General features: G+C 36.2%; 1 protein-coding gene across 2 annotated transcripts; it reads right to left on the bottom strand.

The window, feature by feature from the left end:
* Nucleotides 1–3,954: 3,954 nt before the first annotated feature.
* Nucleotides 3,955–9,217, bottom strand: LOC128206405 (multiple epidermal growth factor-like domains protein 10). 2 transcript variants are annotated; one of them, XM_052908815.1, is made up of 5 exons: nucleotides 9,075–9,217; nucleotides 7,404–8,543; nucleotides 4,870–5,014; nucleotides 4,573–4,658; nucleotides 3,955–4,178 (listed from the first exon to the last, which is right to left on the bottom strand). In XM_052908815.1, the coding sequence occupies exons 1-5, from the start codon at nucleotides 9,148–9,150 to the stop codon at nucleotides 4,051–4,053; spliced, it is 1,575 nt and encodes a 524-aa protein (XP_052764775.1). In that variant the 5' UTR covers nucleotides 9,151–9,217; the 3' UTR covers nucleotides 3,955–4,050. The 2 variants fall into 2 exon arrangements, with proteins under 2 accessions (XP_052764775.1, XP_052764777.1); XM_052908817.1 differs by having other exon boundaries at nucleotides 4,931–5,014.
* Between the last annotated feature and the right edge of the window lie 2,431 nt (nucleotides 9,218–11,648).

Below are 11,648 nucleotides of genomic sequence, written 5' to 3'. Positions count from 1 at the left end.
TACATCATTTAGGAGCATGTCAAACGGCGTTCATCATTTAGGAGCTTGTCAAACGGCGTTCATCATTTAGGAGCATGCAAAACGGCGTTCATCATTTAGGAGCATGTCAAACGGCGTTCATCATTTAGGAGCATATTAAACGGCGTACATTATTTAGGAGCATTTCAAACGGCGTTCATCATTTAGGAGCTTGTCAAACGGCGTTCATCATTTAGGAGCATGAAAAACGGCGTACATCATTTAGGAGCATATCAAACGGCGTACATTATTTAGGAGCATTTCAAACGGCGTACATTATTTAGGAGCTTGTCAAACGGCGTTCATCATTTAGGAGCATGCAAAACGGCGTTCATCATTTAGGAGCATTTCAAACGGCGTACATTATTTAGAAGCATGTCAAACGGCGTTCATCATTTAGGAGCATGTCAAACGGCGTTCATCATTTAGGAGCATATTAAACGGCGTACATTATTTAGGAGCATATTAAACGGCGTACATTATTTAGGAGCATTTCAAACGGCGTACAACATTTAGGAGCATGTCGGTCGGCGTACATCATTTAGGAGCATGTCAAACGGCGTACATCATTTAGGAGCATGTCAAACGGCGTACATCATTTAGAAGCATGTCGGACGGCGTACATCATTTAGGAGCATGTCGGTCGGCGTACATTATTTAGGAGCATGTCAAACGGCGTACATGATTTAGGAGCATGTCGGTCGGCGTACATCATTTAGGAGCATGTCAAACGGCGTACATCATTTAGGAGCATGTCAAACGGCGTACATCATTTAGGAGCATATTAAACGGCGTACATCATTTAGGAGCATATCAAACGGCGTTCATCATTTAGGAGCATATTAAACGGCGTACATTATTTAGGAGCATGTCAAACGGCGTACATCATTTAGGAGCATGTCGGACGGCGTACATTGTTTAGGAGCATGTCAAACAGCGTACATGATTTAGGAGCATGTCGGTCGGCGTACATCATTTAGGAGCATGTCAAACGGCGTACATCATTTAGGAGCATGTCAAACGGCGTTCATCATTTAGGAGCATATTAAACGGCGTACATCATTTAGTAGCATATTAAACGGCGTTCATCATTTAGGAGCTTATTAAACGGCGTTCATCATTTAGGAGCATATTAAACGGCGTACATTATTTAGGAGCATGTCAAACGGCGTACATCATTTAGGAGCATGTCGGTCGGCGTACATTATTTAGGAGCATGTCAAACGGCGTACATGATTTAGGAGCATGTCGGTCGGCGTACATCATTTAGGAGCATGTCAAACGGCGTACATCATTTAGGAGCATGTCAAACGGCGTACATCATTTAGGAGCATATTAAACGGCGTACATCATTTAGGAGCATATTAAACGGCGTTCATCATTTAGGAGCATATTAAACGGCGTACATTATTTAGGAGCATGTCAAACGGCGTACATCATTTAGGAGCATGTCGGTCGGCGTACATTATTTAGGAGCATGTCAAACGGCGTACATGATTTAGGAGCATGTCGGTCGGCGTACATCATTTAGGAGCATGTCAAACGGCGTACATCATTTAGGAGCATGTCAAACGGCGTACATCATTTAGGAGCATATTAAACGGCGTACATTATTTAGGAGCATGTCAAACGGCGTACATCATTTAGGAGCATGTCAAACGGCGTACATCATTTAGGAGCATATTAAACGGCGTACATTATTTAGGAGCATGTCAAACGGCGTACATCATTTAGGAGCATATTAAACGGCGTACATTATTTAGGAGCATGTCAAACGGCGTACATTATTTAGGAGCATGTCAAACGGCGTACATCATTTAGGAGCATATTAAACGGCGTACATTATTTAGGAGCATGTCAAACGGCGTACATCATTTAGGAGCATGTCAAACGGCGTACATCATTTAGGAGCATGTCAAACGGCGTACATCATTTAGGAGCATGTCAAACGGCGTACATCATTTAGGAGCATGTCAAACGGCGTACATCATTTAGGAGCATGTCGGTCGGCGTACATTATTTAGGAGCATGTCAAACGGCGTACATGATTTAGGAGCATGTCGGTCGGCGTACATCATTTAGGAGCATGTCAAACGGCGTACATCATTTAGGAGCATGTCGGTCGGCGTACATTATTTAGGAGCATGTCAAACGGCGTACATGATTTAGGAGCATGTCGGACGGCGTACATACTTTACGAGCATGTCAAACGGCGTACATCATATAGGAGCATGTCAAACGGCGTACATCATTTAGGAGCATGCAAAACGGCATAAATCATTTAAGAACATTTAAGACGGCGTACATCATTTAGGAGCATTTCAAACGGCGTATATCATTTAAGAGCATGTCAAACGGCGTAAATCATTAAGGAGCATGTCAAACGGCGTACATCATTTAGGAGAATGCCAAATGGCTTACATCATTAAGGAGCATGTCAAACGGCGTTCATCATTTAGGAGCTTGTCAAACGGCGTACATCCGTAAGGAGCATGTCAAACGGCGTACATCATTTAGGAGCATATCAAACGGCGTACATCCTTTAGGAGCATATTAAACGGCGTACATTATTTAGGAGCATGTCAAACGGCGTATATCATTTAAGAGCATGTCAAACGGCGTACATCATTAAGGAACATGTCAAACGGCGTACATCATTTAGGAGAATGCCAAATGACGTACATCATTAAGGAGCGTGTCAAACGGCGTTCATCATTTAGGAGCTTGTCAAACGGCGTACATCCGTAAGGAGCATATCAAACGGCGTAGATCATTTAGGAGCATATCAAACGGCGTACATCCTTTAGGAGCATGTCAAATGGCGTACATTATTAAGGAACATATCAAACGGCGTACATCATTTAGGAGCATGTCGGTCGGCGTACATCATTTAGGAGCATGTCAAACGGCGTTCATCATTTAGGAGCTTGTCAAACGGCGTACATCCGTAAGGAGCATATCAAACGGCGTAGATCATTTAGGAGCATATCAAACGGCGTACAACATTTAGGAGCATGTCAAATGGCGAACATTATTAAGGAGCATATCAAACGGCGTACATCATTTAGGAGCATGTCGGCCGGCGTACATTATTTAGGAGCATGTCAAACGGCGTACATGATTTAGGAGCATGTCGGACGGCGTACATCCTTTACGAGCATGTCAAACGGCGTACATCATATAGGAGCATGTCAAACGGCGTACATCATTTAGGAGCATGCAAAACGGCGTAAATCATTTAAGAGCATTTTGGACGGCGTACATCATTTAGGAGCATTTCAAACGGCGTATATCATTTAAGAGCATGTCAAACGGCGTACATCATTTAAGAGCATTTCAAACGGCGTACATCATTTATCCGCACGTCAAACGGCGTACATTATTTATGAGCACGCAAATGGATAACAACGTAAAGGAGCACGCACATGGCATACATCACTAAATCATGTCAATGACCTACCTCATTTAGGATTATCCGAAGGGCCGAATAATCTAGGAGTATGTTAACGGCTTACATCAATAATGAGCATGCAAACGGATTACATAATTTAAAAGCAATTCAACGGCTTACATCACATCATGTAATTGGCTGACAACATTTCTGACCAAGTAAATGGATTACATCATATATGAGCACTCACGAGAGAAACAACGTCATATCACAACAAAGACTGACTTCACGTGCATCATTATATCTGTATCAATACGTGTTTGTATCAAAAAAGCACGATACCTCTATGATGCCTTGCATGTCATCTTTCTACTGATTACAAATATCGAACTGTCGCACTGTCTTTAAGACTAATAGACAATTTTGATAACTGTCCTTTCTTTTATAATTTTAAACAATATAAGGCAAATTTATTGCAAAAACGTGTTCATACTTAATATATGTGTATGTGCATGGATGAATCTTAAACTAACTAACACATATACTGATATACCAATATTTTATTGTGCAAAACTAAACAGCTGTGACAAGTTATAGACCAATAAACAAAACCACTGTATTTTAATTGTTGGTGTAGATACTCATGTCTTCTGAACATTTCCACCAACATTCTTGTAGTAGGCATTTTCATTATTGTAGTATACCCCGGTGTCTTTACTTTCCATGCTCAACCCAGACCGCGATTCGGAGTCGGGTATTTCATACTCGGCTGTAAAATAAATTATAGATAAAACTGTTTTATAAATAAAATTTGGATGCAAATACCAGACAAGTAGGCTTACTATCTTCTTTAAAACGAATTGGTTTCAAAAAGTGCCATTTAAATTTTTGTTTTAGTACGCACGGCATTTTGATTTAAATTGCGTACTTAAGGTACTGACGTTAATGGAAAGATTATTTTGTGGCTTTATCTAGACCAAGTTTTAGACCGTTTCTGTTGAAAGCTTAATATATCTGATGAATCTAAAATGTAATATGCTCATACTCGTCTGAAACCTGTGGCAAACGACTAAAATAGTATGAAATAAGTGTGTTAAATTTGTCATTCAAGCAGAAAATGCATTCGTTTCTGATATCTGAACTAAAAAACAAGAGTTATGTACTCGTTTGTGTGACTTCTAAAGTTGTGTACGGTTCATTTTGGCCTACTTCTGGCAATATGTCTTCATACGTCTTCTTCCTCTCTTTCCTATATAATAGATGATAATAATAATAATAATAATAATAATAATAATAATAATAATAATAATAATAATAATAATAATAATAATAATAATAATAATTTATGTGCATGCTTTACACAGCTCCCGAGTAAGAGTTGTAGTAATACATTCAATGTTTTTTCTTTCTCAATCGCATTTATTGTATATTGGTAAGCGTATATATATATACAAATTTACCTTATAAGCCCTTTCTTTTTAATGACAAGCATTACCACCAGAGCTAAAACAACACACAAACCAAGGGCACCACAGACCGCTCCAACGATGACCGAACCAGAGCTAGTATCCTCTTCCGCTCGAACGGTTTGCTGCTTTTCGGCTTCTGAAACAGCGCCATTAAAGAATCATTGGCGTTTTGATAAATGTTCCGAGGCACACAGTTGTCAATGGCCGCTAAAAGGGAAAGGAGTAACTATATGATCATCAGACTAAAAAATAAAGCCACGAGTTAAACGTTCAACGTTCAAAGTTCACGAGATAAAAATAAAAAAAAATGCACAAATGAAACGGACATTTTGAATTTATATTTTATGCTTTAAACTCTTATAACTGGTGAAATCGGTATTTGATTGGTTAATTTATGCTGTTAGTGGTTAGTTGATTGCTAACAAAGGGAAAATTCCGATCAGCTGTGTACGTTATCAAATCAATCCCTACCAATTTATGGTTCCGATTATATGGTTCCAGACATTTTCTATTTGATCACATGTTGGCCACGTTTCAAATTACGTCAAAGAGTTCTTCAAGGAAAGCATTCTGATGAAGTTTGACCAAATGTAATGCATATTGTTTTTTCAAACGATAATTTTAAGATTTGACCTAGTGACCTAGATTTTGAAACCAAGTGACACACTTTTATAAGCGGTCGAGATTTTATCAATGAGAACATCCCGACCAGGTTTTGACATCAACAGACCTATCCCTAATATGATATGGTTCCCTAGTTTAGGATTGGGGAGGAAGCCAATGGCTTATACGGGGCCTCATTCCGCTTTGCTATTTAGATTTATATGACTAGTTCAATTCCGATTAAAGTAGTATTATACGCACTGTGTTAATGGCGACAAGGGCTGAAAATATGTAAAAACAATTGGATGTTTTCAACGAAAGTTATTATTTAAGAATTCAAGAAGGAAATGTGCAGTAATCTCAAGTTCGACAAAATACAGAATGAATAATTTATAATCAATAATAATGCTATAGAGGATATTTGTTTATTTCAGTGTAAGATCGTATTTTTTTTCACAAGTGTCATAGAAAAACATATTTTTACGAGTGGCGAAGCCACGAGTGAAAATGTAGTTTTTATATGATCACGAGTGAATTAAAATACGATCTTACACTGAAATAAACAAATGTTCTGTTTCTTTTATGCTTATTTTCGGAGTTTTTTTTATTTATTTCTGAATTACCCCCTTTTTTGAAAAGGGTAGGCTTTAGGCCGCTACCCGTGGGGCGCCCCTCATGCATAGTTATAGCTGTCAACTTTTCTACTTTCGGTTTGCTGAGAAATAGTTCTCTGCTATTCATTCTTATAGCTTAATATTCGCTCGTTTTTTATTGCAAAGCTTAATGAACAGTTAACAATGAAGTATTATAAGTGCACATATGTTCCAAAAAATAATGAAAACACTTTTTATTTTAAGATGGGCATGAATACAAAACCAAATTACTACGCCGCTATTTAAAGAATGAAAATTTGGAAGGTCAAATGTGTTAGCAAAACAAATGTGGATACTCATTGGATTTTAACCATTCTTCTTAGTTTAAGACTGCATGTACGCGTGTTTTTATAGTAAGTTTCATTTTTTGACATAATTTACTGAAGTCCAATGTTCTGTTTTGATCAAGGCAAGTACATGTAACAACAAAGGAATTTAAAAGTAGTTCTGAAAGTTGATATTTTCACTCCTTATTTTGCAGTTAAAATATCAAATTGATATTTTCACTGTTGTTATTTCACTGTTAAACCCCATATTTCATCGTAAAGCATGAAGAAAATAGAGAACAGAAGAGAAGCATGAAGTATTCTTCATACATAACATCACATATTTACATTACATTATTCAACATTAGTTTGGCGGTAGAAATTCTTTACAGTAGCATATACAGGAGCGAATATTTAAACATTTTTATTCAAAATCAAAGCACATAAACCATTTTGTAATTATTTAACAATTGGTAAAAATATCTTAAATAAATCATAAAGGCAAAGTAATCAACATACTTCTCTGAGCAAATGCTTCATACAAGAAAATAGAAAGATTTTCTTCAACAACCTTAAATTTTTTCGTGTTTAAGAATTCTATGTAATACATATTTCGATGAGCACGTTAAAAGCATAGCGATATACTTTGATGTAATATGTGTACATAGGCTGCATTTAAACAATAAAGGAAATCAGTCTGAGGTCTTAGACATTACAATGTGGGCAAAGTCTTTGTTTTAAAACTCACAATATTATTACGACATTATATGACATTATAAAAATCAAATTAATAAACAAGACGGAAATACAGTAAGAATGATCAATGCCATATAGTGCATAAATTCATATCAAATTGAGGTTAATGCAACATAATGTCCTGGTTGTATAGCATGTACAATTGGATATACTTTCCGCATAATAACTTAACATAGCATAACATCCTTAAACATTATGAGTAATGTAAACATAAATAAACGTGTAATTAAAATATACAAGTGGTTACCTGAAGTACAGGTATCGCCAATGAAACCATCAATACATCCGCGGCTGCACTTTCCTGTTGAGTCGCATTTTGATTCTGTTAGAGAACCTGCACAGTTCTGAGAGCAGATATTTTCGCAAAAGTCCCCATAATGTGATGTCTCGCAATTCTCACAACGGCCAGATTCTATATCACAGGTTCCACCCTTGCATGTACTGCTGCATTTAAATGTACACATAAATCCGTAATAAGTGTTCTTACATTCAGTGCATGTAACGTTGTCCGTACAACTGACGCACTTCACAGGACACTGAACCGTCAGTTGACACGACCCATCTTTTTGGTTGCAGGTATTGCCAACACAGTCCTCAGAACATTTGTTATTACATAGTGGCCCATAGTTGCCATTATAACACGATGTACACTCCCCGTCTCTATTGCAGTTACCGTTACGACAGTAATTGCATTGAATATCACATTCTGTTCCACCGTAGCCAGTATAGCATGCATTGCAATATCCGGAATATTGCTCACAACCCCCATTACAATTACCAGAACAGGTGTTGTTACATCGTACACCAAACCAACCGAAAGTACACTCGTTGCACTGATCACTTTCTCTACATGATGCACACGTTTTAGGACACGTTACATGTATACACTCACCAGTAAGAAAATCGCATCTTCCATTGCATTCACACGAAACACCACAATTTGTTCCGTATTTTCCAGATGGGCACATAGAGCAAGATGAGCCATTAGAGCATTTCTCACAACCAGAATAACACATTCCATTACACTGATTTCCATAATACCCGTCTTTGCATTCACATTCACCGTTAACCCCACACGTGTTAGTAAGGCAGTTATCCGAGCACATGTATTGGCATGTAGGTCCATAAAAACCTTGTGTACAAGTACATGTTCCATCAAACGAGTTACAGAATTCTGTGTTACAACCTTTAGAACAAAATGTTTGACAAGTGGTGCCCCAGAATCCTGGCCTACATTCGTTACAAAGTGTGTAATTACTGCATGTAACACAATTTGTTCCTACGTACTTGCACGCTGTACATTCATAAGCTGACCATAAGAAGTATCCCGATTCACATGATGTGCACACGGTTGAATTTTCACATAAAGCGCAGTTTGCGAAACAACCTGAACAGAATATGAAAATAAGATATAAAGCAGACTGTTCCCATAGACAGTGTCAGAATCATAATGTTTTTTTAAGATATAAGGCTAATATGTAGGCTTTTTGTTTGTTACATCGTGTACTTATCGTTTAAGGTTAGATAAATTGAAAATAAATGCTTGTTACAGTCAATACAGAATTAAAGTCAAAAGGAAATATGAAATCAGTTTTTTTGTTTTAATTAATTGATTGAAAATATTACACTTTTTTAAACACTGGACCAGATGACATTGATATCTACAAACCAAAAACACATCACAAACATAACACCATGATCATATAAAAGCAACGAATATTAATTGTGTTTGTGTTACTTTAGTACGCTAGTATGCTTAGTAAATAAAGATTATAAAATCTTATATACTATGAATATTAATAGCACTTATATTAAAACATATCACATAAAATTAATGTTTGCTAAAAATATTTAAGTCTATCTTACCAAAATAGTTCGATGTAGAAGGTAATAAGCAAAATATAAAACAAATACTTACTCGGCTGAGAGACGCAGGAATCGGCTTTAATCAAGATAATAAACACAACAATTAATGATTTGTTTAAACTATTCATCTTTATATCCGAATCAGGTGAACAATCTATCTGAATATGTATGATTCAAAAAGAAGTCAAAAATAAAGCTAACTTGTTTATACCCCAATACACACTAGAGTAGACGCGGAAGTTTTAAAGAAGTTGTTTACTTATGATTCTTTGGGTCGTATGAATTGAGTATCCCATTAAAGGGACTTTACGCCAGATTGGCACCAAAACAGTTCTTTTCTATAACGAATCTCAGGACAATTATTCAATAAAATGTTTAACTCTTTGATTTCATGATTGTAAAGAAATACCAAGCTGTAAAAGAAAATTGAGTCGGGGACCGGGTTCGAACCGGTGTCGCCTAAATTGAAGTCCAGTGTAATATCCACTGTGCTACGAAGGCTTACCGTAAACGATTGGAAATTTAAGCTATATACCTATCTTGGTAATATCATGTGATAATATCGACTAGCCAATCATGCATAAGAAATGAATTCTACTAGGTAGACAAACCTAGTAATATATTTCAATAGAAAAATACGAAAAAACTGCGAAAGATAAATAAATTGTAAACTATGTGGTACTAAGTAAGTAAGTTTCAATGCATTGTACACATCGATACCAAGTTTATGTCAGTTTTCAGCAATTTTCTTTTTTCCAGTATTTCATCATACGGAGTACAGCCCCTTTAAACCGATTCAACTCGTTCGCGTGATTTAGAATGTCATGTTTCAAATACAAGTTGATGATCGAAGCAGTTTGCTTAAACTGTTAGATTGGCATGTAATCGATTGTTTGTAATTAGAAATAGGCGTTAACTTCCTTAAATGTAATAAATCAAGCGAGTGTGTTTATACCCCTTACTTGACAATTTTAACCTGTCTTTATATACAAGTATAAACGGGGGCACTACGAAAATATCACACATACAGTTGTATAATTATATGTTTTTGCAACTCCGCGTATAACGCGTAACTAGATTTATCTTGGCTCCTTTCATCATACAATTCGGGGGTGAATGCGAAAAGGTTCTAAGTGACAATAAATAAAGACGAAGATAGAACCTTTACCCTTTCACCCCTCGAAATGGAATTTGAAGACAAAACTTAAATATTTAAGAAAAACATAGATGTCTGGTGATTTTGCGAACGTCTGTTACAAAAATAAGTTCGCGATTGGCTTGAACCTTTTATTTCTCATATATATAAATATATATACCTAAAAAAGAACCTATGCACATTACCGAAATAAAAATACAACAGATTTATTTACAATTGATTTTTTTGTGAAGGAGTTCATTACCCATCGACGTTTAATGATATATGTTTGATATGTTTCCGCCATGTTATTGTGTCGAGATGCTGCCATGTGGCACCATAAAATGCTATAAAGTGGTATTCACCGACATAAATGATATTTTTGCTAATACACTCGCGTGCGTATCATGACTCGACGTCATTCCCGTTGTTTGTTATGATAAGATAAGCGAAATAAAATATAGAAACTGTTAGTGACGTCACTTACAGTGTTGTGTAAAACAAAAATCGTTAGGGTGATAATTACTTAAATCCTATGATAAATGACTTACAGACTGATAATATCGTTGACATGCTGGAACATGGAAAGTGATTTTCACCGAATCAAAGTAGACAGCCACCTCACTATCAATAACCGTGTAACCATCCCTATTTATAACGGTAAAATAAAGCAAAACGTTAACACTTAAACTTATGCAAAGTTTTAAAACGCTGTTATGTATACCAATAACAATAAAAAAGATAGCATAACGACTGCAACCACTCTCATTAACACAAAAATCAATTTCCCGTCGACGACATGTTTACTATTACTAGAACCGTTTCTATTTGCTGTGGTTTATTTATTTAATTTTTGTCGTTTCTTAATATCACCAACATTTTACATTTACATATTTTCAAGAAAATCACTACAGAAAATAATGCACACGTACCAGTTCGGGCCTAATTTTTCAAACATAAGTTAGAGGGCAAGCTACTATTAAATGATTGTCGTGAATCAAGACAAATATATAAGGCACTAGAATACTTCATGGTTATCAAGCATTATATCGTAGCTTAAAAGCATGTTTGCAATACAAAGCAAGTTTTCGTAGACATGCAGTATTTTCCGAATTTAATGATTGAATGAATTTAAACATGCTTGATCTTGCAAAGTTAAAATTAATAATTTATTTTCTCCTAATATCATATATTGCGGACATATCAAAACAAGTGATATTCGTCTTGTGGTGACATATGCATAGTAGATTTTAGTGCTCTGTATATCACTAGTGAATTTAATGAGTCTATATCATTTATCCAATGCCCAATAAATGACATGGGGCAGGAGATGCTGTAGCTTAATCTTTCATTAGTCTGGTTTAATGGCTCAACAATTTCAGATAAATGGATGGAAGCAGAAAGGTTCTAAGTCCTTTTGTTTGGGATGCCACTTAATTATCGCGTTGTCACTTAGGGCTACGATTTAACCATAATACATGAACGAAAAAA

This window comes from Mya arenaria, chromosome 10 (assembly GCF_026914265.1).
Source record: "Mya arenaria isolate MELC-2E11 chromosome 10, ASM2691426v1".
NCBI classification, from domain to species: Eukaryota; Metazoa; Mollusca; class Bivalvia; order Myida; family Myidae; genus Mya; species Mya arenaria.
The sequence above is the reverse complement of the archived record's forward strand: the minus strand, read 5'-3'. Positions and strand labels throughout refer to the sequence as shown.